At 53.0% G+C, this 22500-nt stretch overlaps 2 protein-coding genes across 2 annotated transcripts in view; one reads left to right on the forward strand and one right to left on the reverse strand.

The window, feature by feature from the left end:
• PLXNA2 (plexin A2) overlaps positions 1-22500 on the forward strand; it is a 210468-nt gene that overhangs the window by 163738 nt on the left and 24230 nt on the right. Inside the window, exons 13-20 of the mRNA XM_081824896.1 lie at positions 7142-7293; positions 13485-13602; positions 15404-15540; positions 16494-16661; positions 16806-16899; positions 21105-21344; positions 21990-22133; positions 22409-22500. The exon at positions 22409-22500 is cut by the window's right edge and continues 143 nt beyond it. Coding sequence (XP_081681022.1) covers positions 7142-7293; positions 13485-13602; positions 15404-15540; positions 16494-16661; positions 16806-16899; positions 21105-21344; positions 21990-22133; positions 22409-22500 — 1145 coding nt within the window. The remainder of the gene's footprint in view (positions 1-7141; positions 7294-13484; positions 13603-15403; positions 15541-16493; positions 16662-16805; positions 16900-21104; positions 21345-21989; positions 22134-22408) is intronic.
• Positions 1-22500, reverse strand: part of CR2 (complement C3d receptor 2) — a 436172-nt gene that overhangs the window by 64516 nt on the left and 349156 nt on the right. The window lies entirely within an intron of this gene.

Here is a 22500-nt window from a genome sequence, read left to right on the forward strand (position 1 = left end):
GAACTGTTCAGTTAGTGGCTGCAAGAATGAGGGCGAGTGTAGCATCATGGCGGCTGCTTTCCAGGTCACGGCACCCACGGTGGAAAACAAACATGACACAGTCTGGCAGGAACACAGATTTGGCTGGGGTGCCCCGGAGCTCAGCGGCACTCAGCGGGGCTGCGCGGCCGGCAGGTGGGGTCTGAGTAGATGGAGAAGTGGCTTCCCAACACGAGGCTCTGGGAGGCTTTGAGAGGGCCCAGCAGGAGACTAGTTGGTCCCCTACCATCAACACAGGCCAACCTCATCCCACATCCTACTGCCTACTCATCCGGGCACAGGATGAGCTGATGAAAAGCCCTCGGCCAGACGTGAATTAGCCACCTGTGTACCTGGGCAAGATCAGTGACTGCTTCTTGGGCAGGGCGTAGGGCTGTTGGACGGAGGCCTCTGCCCTAATGCATTCCCCACGCTCTCCTTCTGAATGCCGTATATAGACAGATGTTTTATTCTGCAATCAGTTAAAAAGCTCTTCAGGCAAGGTCATATCATAGATTCCCATTACGATGCAAATAAAGGTTTCTTTCAGGAGAAGAGACTAGCAGGGTGAGAGGTACCTAAAATAGGGGAAGGGACCCCAGGGAGGAAAAAAATAAAAGGACCTGGGAAAGAGACCTAGGGGTTAGCCTCCCTCTGGGACTTGCCCATGGCTGGCCTGGTTAATGGCGTGTGTGACAAGCGGAGGGTAGTCATCTGCATGGGCATTCCTCACTCACCTCAGGCAGGCCTCTGCACCAGCCACAAGCCCACTTTGGGTCATTACACTCTCAGAGGATGCCTGGAAGTGCAAGGGTCCAGAGAAGAGCATCTGAAATGATCAAAGCGTTTAGAAAACAAGAGCTTCCGACAAAAGGCTAACAGAATTGCAGAAGTGCAGGCCAGGGATGCCTTCATTATTGAAGATGTCTGACAAGGAGACAGCTGTTCACTCGTCCATTCAATGAGGAATCCACCAGAAATTGGCTTAAATGAAACTAAGAGGGACTGCAGGAGGAACTTCTTGAGATTCGGATGTTACAATACTACGTCACTCCCGAGCCACACATAGACAGCTCCCTTCTTCCAGCTGTCCTTATAGAACACAGTTTGCTCTATGGTCTGGTTGGGACCAGCGTTTCCCAGTAACGGAGAACTGGGGATACTTATGGAAGGCTGCTGTGTTCCAGGCACTGTGCTAAGGATCAGGTTGCTAAACAAAAGTGAGATCGTCTCTGTCCCAAGATGGTTATTATCTTACTGAGAGAAGAAGCAGTTTACAACCCAGCATGCCCATTACTTTCTCTGGGGCATTCACAAAGGACAGGGGGAGTGTAGGAGAGGCTGCTACGGAATCTGCCTCAGGGGGTCAGAGAAAGCCTCAAGGGGGAGGCATTTTTTAGCAGAGGCTTGCAGGAGAGGTAGGCCTCTGTCAGTGGACATGATTGGCCAGTGGGGGGAGCGGCGTGTCAAATGCACATCGCCTTTAGACCCTATAGCCCTGAGGACCCTTAGCTCTCCCCAGGAGCACGTGTAGTACAGGAGAGAGCTGAACTGGAGCTCTGGAGAGGTGGGCCGGGAAGGAGTGCACAGCGGGAGTCAGCACAGAACATAGGAGGGCCGTAGCCCCCTTCACCCCCCTCTCAGCAACAGCAGCTGCTTCTGGGCGCTTCTCTGCCTCATCCCCTACTTCTGAGGTCCACACAGGAGAAGTTAGATAGATTTCTGGTCCACAGTAGAATATGTGTTGAGCAGCATGGGGGCTGAAATGATCAATATCTAAAGATCCCAGCTGATTTCACAAGTTTCCAGCTCCCCTCACCCTCTCTCTACACCCTCACTACACACACACACACACACACACACACACACTCGTACACATCCCACACTATCAAGCCATTTGTTTGTGTGGGTGTCTCATTCAGAATTACTTTCCTGGAAGCATTCATTGAGTTCATTGTGCGATGCTTTGCCTACCCCAGAATGGCTAATCACCAAGGGAAAAAGAAATGGCTCGAAGGGAGGGAGGAAAGAATGAAGACCATTTTAGACAGGGCCAGTGTCCTCCCAAATTTATTCTGGGTGAAAGGGTGATGTCTGGCTCAGAGTATGCTTCCGCACAGGGCCCAGAATCCCCCAAAGCCAAGGCCCTGTCCTCGGCAGCATGGACAGGCTCAGGCTGTAGGACACCTCTCAGGCTTTCTCCAGTCAGCCCGTGGGCAGCTCTCTGTACCACTCCGTCACACCAGCATCTAAGTTCCCCGGTCCCTGTGTCCTCCTTCCAGACAAACAGAAAGATTTCCAGCCTCTGTAAACTCCCCACCAACGCCGCCATCCCACATTGTCGTGATCTGGGAAGCCATAGGTGCAGGGGGAACTCGGGAGAGGAAACTGCCAATTGTCAAGACCTGCTCTCTAAACCACCGTCCTATTAGGGACTTTACAGATGTTGTCTTCCTTAACCTTCAGAACATCCCTGGGAGGGAAGTAGTGTTATCTGTTTTCTGATAAGGACATTGAGATCGAAGGTCACATCGTTCATACGTGTCAGGGCTACCATTCAGATTCAGGTCTGACTTATCCTCTTCCTGCTGCAGGTGCTCCCTGAGATCAGGTAGGCTGTCTTCCCTCTCCCAGAATAGCCAGCAGCAAGGGCCTTCTGAAACTGGAAGCCAGGACATGTGGATCTGACCACCATCGCAGCCCTGTCTTGGTTCCCCTCTGTCTTTGGGGGTGGGAGGCATCTATATAACTCCCATCCTGCTTTTTCACCCTCACCTCTGTAGGAGGCTAGCTCTCCCCTGCCCTGGAGCCCCACAACTTCTTCCCGATCTGAAAGCCCCCTTTGTAGTTCTGTAAGCAGAGGACTCCACCAACTTGCCTCATTGTAGATCTATGTCCTTCTCCCAAGAGAACCAAGCTTTGCAGATGTTACACTGAGCACCCTACAATCTAATGCTGCTTTTAAGATTGTTTGTGGGCAATCTCTAGGGTGGACGAGGGACCCCACAGCTGCCTGGTCTGAAGTGGTATCCGAAAAGATCCTCTTCACTTTCTTTCTGGAGAATAATTCCTTTTTCATCAAGCCTGCCCTCTGTAGCTTCTCCCCAGTACTTGGTCCTGGGAGAAACAAGGAAAGCAGGAGGCCTGGGTTTTTACCACCCCACGCCACCGCCCAGACATCAAGGCCCTTCTACTCATTCTCCGAGTCCCCTGGAAGCCCTCAGGTATTAGGGGATGTGTCTGACAGGATACCTTTTTCTGTTCCCTCCCACCTGAGCCCAGACCTCCACCTTGACTCACTCTGATTTTAAGCTGGGGAGAGCACAGGACATAGTATAAGATAGCAGATGTGGCTGAAGAAGTAATGAAGATCAGAACTTGAAGGACGAGGGGCGCCTGGGTGGCTCAGTCAGTTAAGCTCAGAGTATGCTTCCGCACAGGGCCCAGAATCCCCCAAAGCCAAGGCCGATCAGATCGGTCTGATCTCGGGGTCTGGGATCAAGTCCCGCATCGGGGTCTCTGCTCAGTGGGGAATCTGCTTCTCCCTCTCATCCTTCCTCTGTGCTCTCCCTCTCTCAAATAGATAAATAAAATCTTAAAAAAAAAAAAAAAAAAAAAAGAACTTGAAGGACGGGTGCCAGGCCAGGAATTAGGGACTTTGCCTTGACAGTGGTCAGAGCCATTAAAGGTTTTCTGAGCAAGCAACTAGTCACCTGGCCAGGTATGTGTTTATGAAGGTCACCCAGTAGCAACAGGAAGTTAGCTCTAACGTTAGACCATGGAGGCAGTTAGTACAAGTGAGAAGTGGTGGGGCTCTGCTTATCGCCGCCCCTGGAACACAGAGCGGGACACAGATTCAGAAGATGCTGGGGCATAAGATCTGAGAATGCCTGGTGACTGTTATTTATTATACATGGTAGGTAGGTGAGGGAAAGGAGACAGGTGAAGGTGCTTGCAAGGATCCTGGCTGGGTGCACAGTGATCCCATTAACCTTGAAAGAGAATCTGTGAGGATAATCAGGTTGGGGGTGGAAGGAGGAAAAATTAAGAGTTCATTTTTAGACACGGTGAAATTTGGGGGGCCTGAGGGACATACATGTGGAAGTAGAGATGTCCAGGAGCAATTGGATATATGGATATGGAGCTCAGCAGAGAGGTCTGAGCCTACAATATAGATTTGGAAGTCATCAGTAATGGAGACCAGGGGAATGCTTGTGCAAATCAAATGCTCACCACCTCAGCTCTGTTTGGGAAATCCTGACTTTTACACATCGGTTTTGTTTCAAGCAAGGAAGATGTAAGCTGTGTGCCTCGTAAACCCTAGGGCATGCTGGTTGCTTAATGCCCTGACCCCAAACCCCTTTGCCACCTACCCCAGGTGCTGTGTGGGGAAGAAGACCCCCAGGGCCCCAGCAGCCCCCAGGCGTTTTCCAACGACCGGTGAGGACTCTCATTCTCCAGGTTTGGATTCCAGCAGCTGTTAGCTAGCTTACAAGTGATCAGGCTGGTGTCTCCATACCCCAAACTAGCTATCTCTTTGACACGTGTCTTCATGCTAAGACTACAACACTTGCTAACAATTAAAAAAAAAAAAGTCTTTCTTCTGTAAACAATATGCCGGCTTATGCAACATGCACATGCTTCTGAGCAACTCTGTTCTGGCAGATGGACCTGCAGCCCCACCCAGGGCCCACGGTCATATCTCGGACCTCAACCCTTGAATGTCAGAAGGGGACCCTTCGATGATTTACCAGCTGGAGGAGGCTGCCTCACGGGTCCTGCCAACGCTGCTGAACATCCACAATACAATCCCCACATGCTACCTGCGAGATGGAAATATTTTTAGGCATTCCAGAAGGATTTCGTTTCACAGTTTTTCTGAAAGGTTGTAATTAACTGCAGCGAGCAAAAGAATGTATTTTTAAGAATAAAAGTAGGGGAAGGAGAGCAAAGCAATCACCACAGTTTCGTCAGTTCTTTTTGGTAGATGGGTTCTTGTCATCCAGGTGCCTGGGGGAGGGGTAAGAGGGGCCCGCGGAGCTCATTCGTGGATCAGAGGAGAACCGGGCTCTTGAATTTGCTCAGAGCAAATTCTTTCTGACTGATGTCTCCTGCAGGGGCATGGAGGCATCCCTTTCCCTGTTCCTCATTAACAAGGGTCCGTCTCGCAGAGCCGGGGACGCTCAGGTTCCAGGGGAGAGTGCGACAGCCAAGATCTCGTATGGGTTATTTTTAGATCCCCCTGGGGCAGGAAAGCTGTGGGGCTACTGGTTCCTCAGGCCAGCTCCTTTCTCTCCATAGCGTTCTGCTTCTCTGGCTCACGCCCAGCACACAGAGATGCCTCTGAACTACCTCCACGATCCTTCCCTTGATTCTTTTCATGAATCTTGTTTATTTTTATTCAGAAGGTGGGATATTTTATTCCCAGAGAAGGAAGCAAGAGCCTCAGACAAGGTGACCTGGGTGAAATGAGCCCCCAGATGAGAGAGTTTATGGCCTAGCCCGTCAAGGAGGGAGGGAAACCATGCCATGTAAGACTTGTAGAAGAAGATGGGGGCAGGAGGTCTGAATTCAAGTCCTGGCTTTGCAGCCAACTTGCTGAGAGCCCAGGAGTCGGCCGGGTGGGGAGGGAGGCCTGTTCCGGTCCTCTTCCCCACCATCATCTCTTCTCTGCCCACCATCACCTGGGCATTCATGGCCAAGTTGGTTGTACAACTAATGGTGCTCACATCACAGGAAGAGTTCAGTGCCCTTTTGGGGGGCAGGGAGGAGGGAAGAGTTTCCAGAACCTTCTACAGCATTTCACCTGTGCTGACCGATCATCTTTGCCCTGGGGCACACTTGACCCCACTGCCCACTGGATGCTCCACCAGTATGTACAGGGTTAAATGGAGGCTCCCAGTGGGACCCAAGCTCCATTTGGGAGATTTCTGGTGGACTCTTGGCCTTGACCAACCCACCTTCCCTCTCTCCATCTTTCCCTCCCACCCCGTCTTGCCTTTCTTACGGTGTAGTGAAAAGAGCCTCAGACTTTTTTACAACTATGTGTATAGGTCGTACAAGAATCTTAGTGTAAGATACTCTGAGCCTGCTTCCAGTGATTGAGTTCATGTCTAACTTCCTCCTACTTCAGATAAGTATGGACCACAAAGGATAAACCTACTCCCTGGACTCTATCTGTTCCATCCCAAAGAGCTGCATTTTTCCAAGAGCCTGCTCTAATCCTGGACAGACGTTTATACCTTGAGAGAGCTTGATTTCTTTTCCTGTTTTGGGTCAAAGCAAAATGAGACAGCCTTTGGTGACTGAATTAGAAACTAACTGAATGATCCTTGCTAATGAGAAGCCAGCAAGATTTGGAAAACCCTAAAGTTATTGTTTTTCATGGTTCCAGCAGGCATCCTGGGATTTTTCTGCAGCACAATGTCAAACACACTTCGCATCTTTCATCATACCCCCGAAGCAGTACCTAATCTTGGACTCCTCCGGGCTCCCACCGCTTTCCTCCAAATCCATCTTATCACTGTGTGCCCCGCATCAGCATTATTTATGGCTTCCTTTATCGCTTTCTCCTTGACCAGAAGTTACTTGAGGGCAAATTTCCTGATTTCCTGCCTGTTCACCGTTGTAACCCCCACAGTGTCTAGCAGACAGGAGCGGCATTAATCGCACATTACAACTAGAAAGCCCTTTCCGCTTTACAAAAAGCTCCTGGACATGCCCTGTTCGGTGCTCCGAAGCCAGGTTGATAGAGATGATTATCCCCGCCTTCACAACTAAGAACTGGGGTCTCAGGAGATGATGTGACTTGATCACATTCAGGCAGCTAGCGAATTAGAGACACATCTCAAATAAGGATTTTCTGCCTCGCGTCCAGGCCTTGCTGATAATTTTTTTAAGTATACGAATGCATGAATGAATTAATGACCTCAGGAACCGAGGAAGTCCTATAAAACGAGATGATGTCAGGAGCCTAGAGAGGCTAAAAGGTGGAGGAAAACATGCTCCGTTCCCCCAGATTCCGGGTGTGCACGGGGTCCCCCAGGCTCCCGGGGCAGGGCAAGGGCACCGCTGCCTCTCCTCTGTGGCCCCGCAGGTTTGTGATCCCATTTCCCTCCCGCAGATCTTGACGGTGTCTGGACCACCTGAAGGAGGGACTCGAGTGACCATCCATGGCGTGAACCTGGGCCTGGACTTCTCTGAGATCGCCCACCACGTGCAGGTGGCTGGGGTGCCCTGCACCCCCTTGCCGGGGGATTACATCATCGCTGAGCAGTGAGTCCAGCGCGCTCTGGCCCGCCCTTTTCCCAGGCAGCTTCAGGGTGGGGACTCTTCCTTGCCCTTCTCTGGGACTTCTCCAGGATTCCCTCTCCTCCCGTGGACCCTGCCCCCAGAAGCCTGCCCAGGGCCCTCTTCTACCCCACCTCCTCTCCCGAAGGCTCATATCTATGCGATTCCCTGTCCCCTGGTTCCTATGGCACCAGAGCTCCCGGCTCAGCGCTGCCCCGCATCCCGTCTTCGCCTGGCCAGTGGTGACTGAGCCATGTTCCCAACCAGCCCAGGCTCCTCCTGGGTCTCCCCGGCCCCTCCCCTGCCCGCCCCCATTGGAATGCAGCCCTCGGTGGGCTGCAGGCAACAATTTGTTTGGCTCATGGGGCTCTGACAGCAGCTTAACCCGAGCAGGGCCTCCGCCGGAGCAAATTCATTTATTTCACTAAGGGAAGTGTCAGCTGGAAATTAGAAAATAGGCGTGTAGCAGCGGACAGGCGAACGGGGCTCCAGGAGTGACATATGTTCCAATTTGGGGCGTTCATTTGGCAGTGGCGACCGCTGTGGAGTCAGTGGGCAGGAGGTGGTCACAAAGCTGGGGGCGGGAGTGTGGCAGGAGGGATGCTTCCCCCCAAGAGACAGTGAGGGGGAGCAGCCAGATCATTCTGCATGATTTGTCAGGTAAAGTGGGGTCAGGTCACCCTGGTTCCATTGAGAACACAGCTGGGCCATGGGTGCTAGGAGCACTCGGTGAGCAGGGCTTGTGGGCGGGGCTTCTCTCCCTTAGCTCCACCCCCGGGGCCCCAGGCCCCTCCCCCTGACGTCCCCAGAGCCAGCCTCCTGTAACAACCAGAAAAATGACATCACTTTATCTCTGTCAGTACTTGTACTTTCTCATCCATTATTTCACTTTAATTGGGAAGGACTCTGAGAGATACATGTTGCTATCGCCCTTTCCAAAGCAGGAGAAAGCCAAAGGCGTGGAGAAGTGAAAGGACTTCCGCAGTTCACTCCGGGCTCAAGTAGCCTAGGCAGAGCTGGAACTTCTCCTCCAGGGCTCTCCATCTCGTAAGAGCGATGGGGCAAGGCTCCTGGACAAGAGTGCTCGGAAGATCCCATGATCCATCAGCGAGTGGCCTCTGGGGCCAGGGCTCACGATTCTGACATGGCCCAGAGCAGGGCCAGAGTCAGAGGGGTGAATCCCCAGACTCTGAGGACCACATGGAGTCTGCTCGCCCCTGCAGTGGCGACAAGAAGGAGCCATTCTGATCCTTTAGACCGGATCCTCCCCTGACAACCTTATCCCTGCAAGGACTGAATCTTGGAGGAAAGACTGGCTGGGTCTCCAGGAAAGAGATGAGGGACAGGGGAAGGGAGTTGGCAGAAGTTGTGCTTCGCAGCCAGAAGAGGAGGGGAAAGCCTCTGGGGGGGGAGGCAGGACAGCCTGCAGAGTTCTTCCCGGTCAGTGCCCTGCCAGGCTGGGCTAGACACTCGGTCCCCCTCCCCAAATCCACCTTGGCCTCAAGGACCTGCCTTGAGCCTCTAGACACGGGCCAAGTTTCCAGCTTGGTGAGAAGCCACGGAACTCCAAAGGAAAGGGTCTGGGGGGCAACAGGTAGGGCTTTGAGCTGAGAAGTAGAGGCTCCTGAGCAGGTGGACGTGGAGAGCTCATGAGATTTGGAGTAAACATGGTCTAAGTCCTGGCTGCTCTACTCACCAACCCTGAGACCTTAGCAAATGTCCGCTCTCTCTGACCTTCATCAGCCTGATGGAAATCATGATTCCTACTGCACGGGCTTTGGGGGACATTCAGTAAGATGGAGAAAGGGAGACCACGGTGTGCCGTAGGAATGTGAGGAAATAGTCTATCTCTGAAATCAAAGGCACCACCCTCACCCAGGGCCACGGGGGAGAAAGTGCCGAGAGACACAAGAAGGAGAATGTGAGGGGAGCCCAGGGAGGCCACTGGTCGCCAGGGGTCCCAGCCGAGACTGTTGGCCAGGCACCCTGGAGAATCTGCATCGCGTTCTTCAGGGGCGCGGGGCAGGCAGGAGGGAGCAGGCACTCTCCGCACCTCGGCTGGTGCAGCCCTGCTTCCCAGCCGCGCCAGGCTCATTACCACTCTCGAGGCTTCGGAGTTTGTGAACATCATTAAAGCCTCGTCCCAGGCAGTGAGCCGCAAGAGTAATCGTTACATATGTCTGGGAGAGATGAATTTGGCTAAAGGGGCCAGTGCAGTGCCCCGGGTGCGGGCAGGATTAGCGGGCCCAGTAACGACTCACCATATGCTTGGGCCACGCCATCTATCACTCAGCAATTAGGTTAATGTTGGTTAAAGGGCCCCACTTAGTCCTGCGATCAGCACCCCACCGGTCTGTGGAGGGTGAGCTGAGTCCATCACAGGACATTTTCTGGGTGATAAGATGCAGGTGGAGGCTGAAGCTCAGCCGCTTCGGGGGACAGGGACTCTGTGAGAGGGACTCAGCCCAGGTCCTCAGACCTCCGTCTCCCCCCCATCTCCTCTGCTGCACCTGTGAACCAGTCATGGCTGGCTGGATGTTAGGTGCATGTGCCCCCACCCCAGGAGTGCACACTCAGAGGGAGAAAGGCACCATCGCTGCCAGGCTGTGGGGGGCGGTATGGTAGGGCAGGGAGGGCACTGGACTTGGGGCCAGGAGCTCAGCTATTGGTGAGCTGGGTGACTTTGGGCAAATGACTTTGCTCCCAGATTCTCAAGTGTCTCATCTGGAGAGTGGAGAAATAGATGATCTCTACAATTGCATCTATGGTCCTTAGGACGTCAGAGCAGTAAGCTCTATGCCCCCATGGAACTGCAGTTCCTACCATTAGAGAGCCTGTGGGTGTCACGAATGTGTCTCCAGAAGCTCCCTCTCAACCAGGAAGGAGTTGAACGTCCAAATGTTGAAGCTGGATGGTTATTAGTCAAGCTCCTCATTTTGCAAGGAAAAAATTTAGGCATCCCCAGCTATCATCTCCTTACGATGTATAAGGAAGCCTCGAGCCACCAGAGACACCAGGAGGAGGCCGAGAAGGCAGGAGGCCCCCAGAAACCAAACCACAGGAACCCCACCGACTTGTAAGGCTTGAAGGAGGCAGTGGTTCACGCACCGCAGCCCGGGGTCGTCCGCACCCAGGAAGGTAGGGGGCATGGGTAGTCAGCTCTCAGAGTCTTAGGAACACAGCTGGCACTTCCCCACCCTCGCCCCTGCATCTCCCCACACCCCCAGCAACCTCAAGTGCACCCCCGCATGGCTGCCGTGTCTACCATGCCCCCTCCCCAAAACACATGGAAGGCATTCCATTGATTCTAGAAGCAATAGAACAGAACGGTCAAAGGCACAAGCTTTGGAGCCAGGCTGACCTGAATTTGAGTCACGGGTCTGCCACTGTGTTGGTGGATGAGTCACTTAGCCTCTCTGAGCCTTAGTGTCATTGGCCAGAAAACGGAAATGATAAGACCCACCCTTGGTTAGGAGAACCTGAGATGCCACGGGATCCTGTCTTGTACAGCGCCTGCCCCGTACAGTGCCTGCCCCGATCACGGCTCAGTAAATCGTCGCTCTTAGTATTATTAAGGTACCGAATATGCCTTGGCCTGACCCTCATTCCTCCATATAAGCCTTTCTACTCCCTGCAGCTGCCCTTGCTTCTTCCTTTACCTTCCTCTCTCCCTGAGCTCCGAGAACAAATGCCTACAACAGATGCACTCAAGGATGCCTCTCCATCTTTCGGCACAGGCACCGCATCCCAGGAAGAAAAGGAAGAAGGGTTAGAAGCCATTGGGGTTCTTCCGCGTGCTGATTCCTTAGGATTCTCACCCAGTTCTTCCCTACCAACCCACACCCTTTTCTACGGCCCACAGCTGCCCACCGCAGGATGAAGTTAAACCTCGGGGAGAGGAGGTGGGGAGAGGTGTCAGGTTCAGTGCCGAAGAAGGGAGCACACAGACCGTGGAGTTGCGGCCAAACCCCTGTTCCCCTGCATCATGCCCTCCCAGGTGGGGCATTCAGAGCCAACAACAGACACTCAGCCTTGGACGCTTGGGCAGTGCTCATCTCCCATCCATCCCTCTTGTCCCAGGTCCTTGATATGGAAAGCTTATCTTTTGGGACATGAGCCCTGAGTAAGAAAATGTTCTAGAAAAGACGGTGCACCAAAAGGCTCCAGGCCATCGTTAACTCCCTACAGAAACGGCTGAACAGGCCCTTCCCAGCCTTGTCCTCTCCTAGATGGACCGCTGGGCCCAAGGAAGAAAAAATATGCCCCCGACTTTCACGTGTTCTCCTATTTCCTCTCTCCAGGACGTCAAGCCTGCCATGATTTCCTCCTTTCTTCTGGAGGATGACTCTAGCACAGAGTGGGGGGAGGGTGGGTAGTGAGGGGCAAGAGGGCCCCGATTAGAAGAGAGGGAAAGAGATTTATCTGCTCCCCCTTCTTACTTGTCCTCCTCTTCCTGTGCAGTAGATGACAGTCTCCTCTGAAGCCCCTTGGGACCACAGGGCTCTGTTTGTAGGCTGGCAGGGACCCCACACAGGGGCAGGTGCTAGGGCCCGGGAAACAGGATGAGAGATTTGTTACTCCAAACAGGTAGCGGCATGAAAATAACCACACGCAGTACCTTAAATTAAGCTTCTCATATGCTCTGCTAATGAGGTTTAAGAGGACAGTTACGTGTAAGATACTAATTGATCATCACTATCGTCTTTACTCTGGGTTTGCAATTAATTTATTTATTCACAGAGAAAGGGAAGGGAGAGTATCCTTCCATGTGCATTCAGTACTTTCTTGTTGAGTCTAATATGCTAAACGTAATAAGACAGTTATTGCATGTTAAGTCAATATTCACCAGAAGTTAAAGTACTTATTTGGGATTAACTGTTATGAAGAAGGTGGAGACCTGCGTGGCATGCTGTGTGTGCGAGTATGCGGTGTATTTGTTTAATGCAAGTTTTATTACTTCGAAATGAAATCTGTTTAGTTACCTTCCTAGAGAAGCTGGGGAGATAAGCAGCGCCTGGTTAAACACCGACCTTCCCCACGGTGCCAGGGTAATGCTTGGGATTAGTGTACCGGGCTCTGTCCTCCTGACTTCCCACTAAGCAGACTTGCCAGGGGCACTGAACTGCTCTGAACTCTCACATGGTGCTGGGAGGAAAAGCAGAGTCCTTTCTTCTGTCCCTAGCTTCCTTTTTTGCAGAGCCTGGTGGGGCCCTTTCCCACCCGCCCCATGCCTTCTAATTCCAGGCAAGAAGAATCCCCAAGAACCTGATTTCTTCAGTCTCTCCCATATCTTCCAGCTGCCCACCCTTTCTAGAAGGCTGCTGTGGCCAAGGCAACCAGTGTCTAAATGTGCTTGTTGTAACTGATCTCAGGCACCAGGGAAGTCATCACGGGGGGTATTGATCTGCACTGCATGGAGAGAACACTGCATCCCCTCTTCCCTCCAGCTACCCAGCCTCTTAATGTGAGACGTGACTTCCAACCCCATGGCTGGTTCACTGCCTCGCCCACCAGCATAGTGCCCTCAGACCTTGATTAAGTGGGAGTCCAGTGTCAACTGCTGTCCTAATGAACTCACCCGCCACCCACCCCCTCGCCTACTGCCACAGGACTCCACTCCTCCCTTTGGCTGGGAGCTCCTGTTTGGGGCGCTCACTGTCTCACCAGATTATCTAGTCCCTTTTTAAAACTCACTGTCGGAAACAAACCACAATTAAATCAGCTTGGCAAATAGGCCCTCCCTCCCTCCTTTTGGGAGAGTTCCAATTTTGGCTTATCACACAGGAAAGAATGCTAACTAAATGACCGCCCCTAGGTCTCTCTGTTGGACATTGGGTTTTGTCCGACAAAGACCGGGTAGCTACCCAGCGCTAGGTCCTCACTCGGCACTGGGAAGACGGGTTTATTCAGAGAATTAGGCAGCATAGCGTCTGGAGGCACACCAGGCTTTGGAGGTGATCTCATTCAGCCTCTCACTGTACAGATGAGAGGCTGAAGCCCAGAGAGGGAAAGCACTTTACCTAGGGTCACACAGCGAGATGGGTGAGCAAGCTGAGTCTTGGTATAGCACTAATGCAAGGGTGTGAGGAGTCATCCAGTGGGCTGGGGGTGAGCAGTGCGGGCAGGAATGACGGCTCTGGCGAGGCCTCTCACGGGAAGCTTTGCTTTCTCCTCAGGATCGTCTGTGAGATGGGCCATGCCCTCGTGGGAACCACCTCCGGGCCCGTGCGCTTGTGCATTGGCGAGTGTAAGCCAGAGTTCATGACCAAGTCCCATCAACAGTACACCTTTGTGGTGAGTGCTGGGTCCTGCACAGGGCTATGAGCTCCCAGCAGGGGCACACTTCTGTTCCAAATTTCTCCCGGGAAGTCCCACACCCCCCTCCCAAGCCAGCGGTGGGACTGATGTGTGACTAACAATGCTGTTAGAGTCCCAGAGAGCCACAGATCAGAGTGCTAAATAAGGCAAAATCAGGCCTTTCTTAGAAAGTGGATCCTACCCGTAGGGTGGGGAGGGGCTGCCCCTTGTCCCGCCAATGTGACATCTTAGTCTCATCCAGCCTAATGAGGACACATCGCCTGAGGGACCTAATTAAAAGGGTCTGTATTTATCCACGTACTTTGTTTTCTGCCAAGGATATTGTACGTGGGAGTTTAGAAAAGTCACTTCAAATCCCACGGGGACGTGTGTCTGCAGCAGGGCCACGGGAGCGGGGTGCACGCGTGAGTTGCTCTCTGTCTGGTGGGGTGGTTACGCACACACATGCGCATTCTCACCATTCTCACACCTGAAAGTATCTCTTCACACTCAGGCAGCAGGTAGTAGATTTACAAAGGCTTTCTTTAAGGCCGGCATGATCTTCCTACTGAATCAATAGCGTTCTGGGGATCTTCCCACCGAATCAGTAATGTGCCTCGGGGGCCCCGGGGGCCCTCCTCTGACACACATCTATGTCACCACACTGAGTTGCTCATTAAAATGTGTTAACACCAGCCGATGGGGTCAAGCCAGCCTTGCTAAGAGTTTTGGAAAATCATTAGACCACAAAATTTTATTCTCTCTAAAGCATTTCACTCCTTGCTCTCGGTTTTCCAGGCTCTGCCTTCTTATCTTGGCATCTCTGCCCTTTTCATCCCACCGGTCTTTTTCTCAGATTGGAGAGTACTGCAGCCTACCGCGTCTCCTACGCAGGACAGGGTCTCAGGTGGAGACAGAACTGTAGGATGTCTGAGCTGGGAGGGGCTTTAGAGATCACGGAGCCCACCCTCCTCTCGACATGGGAGCAAACAAAAGCCCAGAATGATCCAGAAACTTGCCTCAGGGCCCATGAACAGTGAATGGCTAATGAGGACTCAGATTCGTGCAGGTGTAGCTGCTCAGCTAAACGCGCTTTCCGCTCCACTCCCCTGTCCTCTAAGCAGGAGCAGTTCCTTTCTGACTTGGGTCAGCTGCCTGGGGCACTACAGACCAGATGACATTTCTTTCAAGCTTCAGATTTAATTTTACAGCTTAGTGAGTTTCCTAGAAAGTCCTAGTCACTGACTTCATCATCCTCCTGATGAAGGTTGGGGAAGCCATGTCAAGCATTCCCTGACAGCTCTGTGCACCAGGCCCCCTGCGGTGCGCCTCACGTGGGCCATTCAGAGGGGACACGACACGTGCGTGGGCCATTAATGGAAGACTTTAGCCCCTTGGTGGCCCAATCTAGACAAGGATGCTTTATTCAGCCTTATCGATTTTATGCCAAAAAAATCAGTACAGGCTCTAGATAGAGAAGCATTTTCAAATTGCTCTCAATTTGTAAACTAACTGATAGATTAGTCAGTGTTACCTCTGCCTTCCCATCAATGTTAGGGGCATGAGATTCCCCAGGGAGTTAATTAATTCTACGACGTGGTCCTTCTGCCTTCCCTGGACATGCCAGAGCCTCTTCTTAGAAGCAGTCTCAGCTCCAGGAGAAGAGATTAGAAAGGGCAGGAAAAGTGCCTGTACCCCGAGTATAGACACAGTCCCTCCTTTGGTCCTTACGTCGAGCCTGGGTCTGTCACTTTGGGCAAAACCTGAGCGGTGACTGTTTCTCTGCTTCTTTCCAAAGAACCCCTCCGTGCTGTCACTCAACCCCATCCGAGGGCCAGAATCGGGAGGCACCATGGTGACCATCACGGGCCATTACCTCGGGGCTGGGAGCAGCGTGGCCGTATACCTGGGCAACCAGACCTGCGAGTTCTATGGGTAAGATGGGCTCACAGGAGCCCTAGAAGGCTGGACGCATGAGGCGTGCGCACACCTGCTCCTGGGCATGTTCACACAGGTGCCCGCCCCATTGCTTCCATGGCGTGGACGTCCTGGGTCCAAACGCCATTCCTGTCCCTGTGCGAAATATATACTACTACTCAGTTTATAGCAATATATACCACTAGCGAACCTAACAAGGGGCTGAATACTTCTAAAAATAATTAGGATGAGGGCCCTGAGAACTGCTGGTGAGGAAAGTCCCAGAAACTCTTTGGTCATCATTGGGACCGAGCACTGACAAGGTCCCCACTAGGGGGACTTGAGAGACATGGAGGCTGGGTGGCCTCAGTCCTCAGCAAGCACACACACTCATCCTCGGGGCATCTCTTGTGCATAAAAACCCGAACACCTGCTATTCGCCAGATACACCAGTGAAGCCCTGGGGATATACAGACTCCTGAGAGCATCCTGACAGAACCCATGGGTGAAAACCCAACATGCTCAGGATTATCCAATTATCTCCTCTTCAGATTAGAAACTCCCTAAGGGCAAGGAAGGAACTGTGTGTTTCTTTCTCTGTGTAGTAGGTGCTCAGTGAATATTTATTAAATGACTGACCAGACTCTTAAACCCTGGCTAACTAGTTTATTCTAGAAAAATCCAGAAAAGAAAAGATCCCCCAGAGCCCGTAAAGCCCTGCCCCTGCCCCACATTCTCTAATCCCCCTCTCTAATTCGTTCCCTCCATATTCCAACCAGAGGTGGCTCTCCAGTAAAAAGAGGGACCGATACACACCAATAAGGGATCTGTTCCACTGTGTAGAGTAGGAAAGAAGAGAGCACTTCTGGGCCATCCACACCCTCAGACCGAGGAAAATCCCCTCCCAAGCCAGAGAGCTCTCCTCCTTGCCCAGGCCTTTCTTCACCACCCTCCTGCTGTCTCCCCGTCAGGAGGTCAATGAATGAGATTGTGTGCGTCTCACCCCCGTCATCCAACGGACTGGGCCCAGTCCCAGTTTCCGTGAGTGTCGACCGAGCCCGCGTGGATAACAACCTGCAGTTCGAGTACATAGACGACCCCCGGGTGCAGCGCATTGAGCCGGAGTGGAGCATTGCCAGGTGAGGCAGAGGTGGGAGGGAGGCGCCCGGCTGCCACCTGACCTAACCCCTTGGGCCAGGTGGGACTTGTGAGGGGACCCAGGGTGGCGGGGGTTCACAGCTTGAGGGGGCTTTTAACCTGACCCAGCTTTTGCTTGTTCCCAGCGGCCACACACCCCTGACCATCACAGGCTTCAACCTGGATGTCATTCAGGAGCCAAGGGTCCGAGTCAAGTTTAATGGCAAGGAATCTGTCAATGTGAGTACCCCCTAGTCTGCCTGGCCCTCCGTAACCACAGTCATCTGTCTGCGTTTGTGATGTGCTGAGGTCCGTGTTAGCCCGGGAGCATCCACCTACTGGAAAAGAAAGTTAGTTGAAGACCCCGAGCCCAGAATCAGGGCCCCAAACACCTGAACCTTACAGTGACTCTTAGAACTACTGTATAATCGTTTCTCGTCAGAAGGCGATACGACGAGTCTATAAATGTACTGGCTTCTGAGCTTGCGAGACCAGCACAGACAGGCTCCGGTTTCATATGCCGTGTTCACTTTGAGGTCCGATAAGAAGCAGTGTGAAAGGGTGAAGGAATTCTGCCTCCAGATTCAGACCCTTCTGAATTGGAAGCGGGACGCTACCATTTATTAGCTATACAACTGTGATCCAGTCATTTAACCTCTGTGATCCTCTATTCTCTGCCTGTAAATGCTAATGATAAGACTCTCCTTGCAGATCTGTAACACGCAGCCCTTGGCGGGCACCGGGTGGGCGGCCGGCAAACCTTAGTCACTGCACGCAGCTCCTTCCAGCCCGGTGGCTGAGATGGTCGGTCCAGCATTTGACTTTACTCCCCTATGCGGAGCCGTGTCATTTAATTTTTTTTCGCTATGGATTTTTGTGATTTTTTTAAAGAAGTTCTAGATCGTAAAAGCAGAATGTCTGAGATGGCATTATAAATTTTTTTTAGTTTGTTCTAGTGGCTCCATCTCAGTCTCGTTAGCCAATATTTTCTGAAACACGATTGTATTCATAATTATAGTCCAGGAGATGCTATTATGCCCGTTATTTGTTGTATAATTGCTATTATTACTGCTCTGACCTCAGGGGATTGAGTAGGTTGTGATGGAGATGGGAAAGATGGTATTGTATCTGTCCTCTTATCCCTGACAGGCTTTCCAGCATGCTAGAAGCTTCCTTAGGAAATGCAGAAAGGCACAAAATGCACAGTGTTTGAAGGCTAGATCTGAAAAGGTTACAGGGATCCTCTGGTCCACCCACCCCCTCTTCATTGTCTAGCTGGGGAAATGGAGACCAGAAAGGAGTAATGGCTTGCCCCCCAACCACGAAGGTAGCTGGTAGCAGGGCCAGCTGGGTCCCCAAAACCTGGACTCTTCATGACTAGACCAGGTGAGGTGCTGCTGATCTGGTGATGACATTCTTTCGTGGCAGACACGCGGGGTTACCCGTATCACAACTTTAGTAGCAACCATGGTCACAGCTTTGTGGGTGAGGAGAGCACGTCTCCTTATCCCAGATGGAGAGTCTAATCCATGAGTAAAAGAGCCTATGTCTCCACTCCACTTCCAGACCGAGGCCAGTAGCTCCCAGTAGCTCCCAGACCGCCTTGTCAAACTCCAGGGCCCAAGTGGAAGGAAGGAAGGTGAGGGGTGGCCATGGGAACAGTGCGCTCGCACTCAGGAAGGATAAAACCCCTACACAAATTAGGTACGTGTTTTGAAACATAGGTTTTATTATGACTCAGGTGTGACAGGGCCAACAGAATAGGAGACAACTGACATCGAAAGACAGTTTGTTATATTCATAGAGCCGCAGGGGAGGGGGCCTGCCACACCACGGGGGGCCAAGTGGGAAGCGCCAGGGAGGGTTGTAGAAGCAGAGGGAGAAAAAGGCACTGTGGCAGGAAGTTCTGCAGGAAGGAACCGACAAGGCAAGATAAGTAGGTTTAGGATTGCCCAGTCTGAACTGTTTGAGGGCTCTGGGGCGCAGGGGCTGTCCCTAGCTGCCCTGTACTTGGCTGGTGTGATTAGACACGGTGGATGGTTGCGTGTAAGGGGAGGTGGTGGGGGGTGTGGGCTCTGCACGGATCAGTTTGCATTAGAACAGCATGCTCTGGCAGGCGGGCAAGCTGTTTGCTGTCTCTAGGTACTGGCTGGCCCCGGGAGGGGAGGTCCTCCAGGTCAGTAAGGCCCCAGATGTCAGAGCATCAGAAACACAGAAAGTAAAAGGCATGGTTAACGTGGTACAGAGTAAGTATGTGATTGACGAGGTTAACCTCCAAAGCCTGCAACCTTCGTCCCCAGGAAGCCATGGGAAGAGAACACTGGTCTGGGAAGGCTTTCCTTGTACCTCACCTCCATCTGGAAAGACTAAAGTCCTGAATGTCCCCTCCCCTCACCAGGGTACGCTTGCAGCCCCCGGGCCAGGAATCTCCCAAGCAATTCCCCCAGCCCCCCCACCCCCATGCCCTCCGTATTTCAAGGAGCTGCGGAGTCATCCCTCCCTGTGGAGAGCTGGGGGTCTCGGTCTCAGCCGTGACCTGCCCGGGGTCTGCAGGCCGGCGTGCCTGGAGGAGAGGCCTGGTGTGCGGGTTTCATCAAGCCTGGCTCCGCACCTGGAAAGCTCATAATCGCTGCCCCGCGCCTTCTCTGTCAGGAGTGGTGGGGGAAGCAGGGCTCTGCCCCGCGGGGGGCCCCGCCTGGGCCCCAGGTCATCCTCAGCGCCCTGGGGCTCCCTCTGCCTCTGGGGTTTGAAGCAGCCCCAGGGAGAAGTGAGAAGGGCCAAAGCGAAGGCCACAAAACCCCAAGGAATGTTTGGCAAACAAAGTGCCGATGCAGCACTGACTGGGCAGGAGGCAAACAGAGGCTGCTTGTTCGGGGATGATTTGCTTATTCAGGGAGGAGTCCAGTCCGGGGCGCCGGCATGAGCACGGACGGAGATGGGGGAGCAGAGGGAAGCGGCGCTGCCCCGCAGAGCCCAGGGTCCGAGACTCCCTGACTGCTCCCCCCACACCCCCACTGTGTTCCTCCCGCCAGAGCGTAGGCAGCGGGACCACGAAGGGGCCGGCCATCTCATGCGGGACCGCTGCGGTTTGCGTGGGAAGGGCGGGAATGGGCCCTGTCCTCCAACAGGGCGTGAGGCCCTCAGTGAGCAGTTCTGATGAAACTCTTCAACTCCTCCTGGAACGTGGGGGTTAATCCTTGGACTCGGAGCTCTGACATCATCTCTGTGCAACTGTCAGCTTTTCTGCAGTTTCACACACGGTCTTGTTTTCAGAACATGAAGCCCGTGTGTGTGTGTCTGTTGGCTAGACTCACACATGTATGGACCTGCCAGGACAGCGTGTACTTGTGCGGCCGAGGTCTCCCAGATGCCCACAGGCCGGGACACCCGAAGCCCGAACCGGGGCGCGCGGAGCGCAAGCCAGGAGGAGGGGGTGGGAGGCCAGGTTTTGTCGGCAAGCCCCCCGGGGGTTCTGCGGTGGCTCCTTGGGGCTGGCCGCTGCCTTGGCAGCCCTGGAACGAAACCGCCAGAGGAGGGGGCTGCACAGCCCCTGCTCAGTAGGGCCCACGCAGCTAGGATTCTCGTAGGGACATCAGGGTCTACCCAGAAAGAAAGGACATCATGAACTCAGTGTCAGTACTTGGGCTGTTCCCTTGTGCCAAGTGAGGCAGCAGAAGAGAGAGATCCCGAATAGAACGTTCAAAGAGTTGAAAGGTTCTTTTTATTCATCAGTGTATTCAATAAACATTAACTGAACACCTACTGGGTCCTGGTGGAGGGCTCATCTCATGGTACTTCCTGCTCCCCAACACACACACACACACACACAGCCCTTACACTGCCCCTGTCCTGCTGTGTCCTCAGACATCCCATGCTCCCTCATCCCCTGCCTGGGACCTGTCCCCACACCCCACCCCACCCCTTGTCTAGGTGAGTCCCACTCGTTTTTCAGATTACAGTACACTCATTTCTTCCAAGGGACAGCGTCCCTGAGTCATCCTCAGGCCACAGCCATGCACACTCACACACAGATCCTCCCACCCTACCTGGTCCTTGCCCACCCGAGCATTTCTCACACCCATTCATGCATTTACCAGGGAGACCTCCAGCCCCTTCTGCACACCAGGCCCCCCGCCAGGACTGTGTTATAAAGCATGTTCGGTCCTGTGTCTCCCCCTGCAGACGACGATGATGTCGCTAGTGGGCCCCGGGTCCTAGCACAGTGCCTGGCACAGACTAGGCACTTGAACAATGTTGGCGAATGAATGAATGAATGAATGAATGACGTTAAAATGCATGCCCCCCTCAGAAATTTCACAGCCCTTTTTCTCAAGGGGCTCACCATCTAATGAAGACCACCAAAGCAGACAGCATGGGAGGCAGTAGCATGATACCCCCCACCCTCGCTCAGTCTGCATTTCAGTGCCGCACTCTGGGCCTCCTAGGTGTGCAAAGTCGTGAACACCACCACCCTGACCTGCCTGGCGCCCTCTCTGACCACGGACTACCGGCCCGGCCTGGACGCCGTGGAGCGGCCAGATGAGTTCGGCTTCGTCTTTAACAACGTCCAGTCCCTGCTCATTTACAACGACACTAAGTTCATCTACTACCCCAACCCAACCTTTGAACTGCTCAGCCCTACTGGAGTCCTGGATCAAAAGCCAGGATCCCCAATCATTCTGAAGGTAGGATGTGCAGAGTGTAGCCTGCCATGCACGGTGATGGCGACAGGCCCCCACGCCCCCGGCCCTTCCCTTCACCTTTGTGTGCACGCAGACTCACAGAGCTACTAGCTCCCTGCCAAGGGAGCTTGTTTATAGATATGGACTCACCCAGCCGTAGATCTCGCACTTGGGATCTCGAGAAACCCTTGATGGTATTTCTGTTTGTTCTTGTGAGCTTTGGGACCCCAGGGTTCTGCAGTGCATCGGAAGTAAACATTTCCTTTTATCGTCCACTTCCCCGGCCACCATAACCTGCACACACATTTCAAGAGGTCACGGTTCCCTGGTACGATCCGTCCACCTGTTTTGTTTCTTTTGTTTATATCCCACCTGCCCTCCTCCAGATTTTCACTTGTTCGCCGTGTGGTCTCCCCTTCCTGTCTTCTTCCCCATCTCTTCCTGCCTTTCTTTCTCTCCTCCCCACATTTTCCCTTTGGCTCTCTAAATTGTGGCTGTTCGAAGTTTTCTCCAAAAACTTCCCGGGAAGCCATCTATTGGCTTTTGCTTGGCTGCCCTTCTCCCACCTCTTTAATCTCTTTGGTAGTAGGCAATTAACTTTTGCGCGCATGTGTCAATTATTTCTATTAAGATTACTGTTATCTACAGGGCAAAAACCTCTGCCCTCCCGCTTCTGGAGGTGCCAAACTCAACTACACAGTGCTGATTGGAGAGACCCCATGTGCTGTCACCGTGTCCGAGACACAGCTCCTCTGCGAGCCTCCCAACCTCACGGGGCAGCACAAAGTCATGGTGAGTGAACCCCCTTCCTTTCCTGACTTCCTCCTCTCCTCACCGTGCATGCGTGATCTGTCATAAAGTAAGGCTCCTTCATAGCTCCTCGTCACCGTGTTCTGCACTGAAATGGGTAGAAGTGGAGAACACGAGAAAAGGCAGGCAGATAAGCAGGAAGTTGTTCCATATCCAAGTCTGTATTGTGTGGTTGTGGTCTTTCATGTGCTTTCTGAAACCTAAAGATGCAATGGCATGCTAGCTCTCTACAGCAGCTGTGTGTGTGCAATGCACAGGTTCACGTGGGCGGGATAGTGTTCTCTCCCGGCTCGGTGAGTGTCATCTCAGACAGCTTGCTGACCCTGCCAGCCATCGTCAGCATCGCGGC

This window comes from Leptonychotes weddellii, chromosome 6 (genome assembly GCF_054177405.1).
Source record: "Leptonychotes weddellii isolate Sample4059 chromosome 6, ASM5417740v2, whole genome shotgun sequence".
Taxonomy (NCBI): Eukaryota; Metazoa; Chordata; class Mammalia; order Carnivora; family Phocidae; genus Leptonychotes; species Leptonychotes weddellii.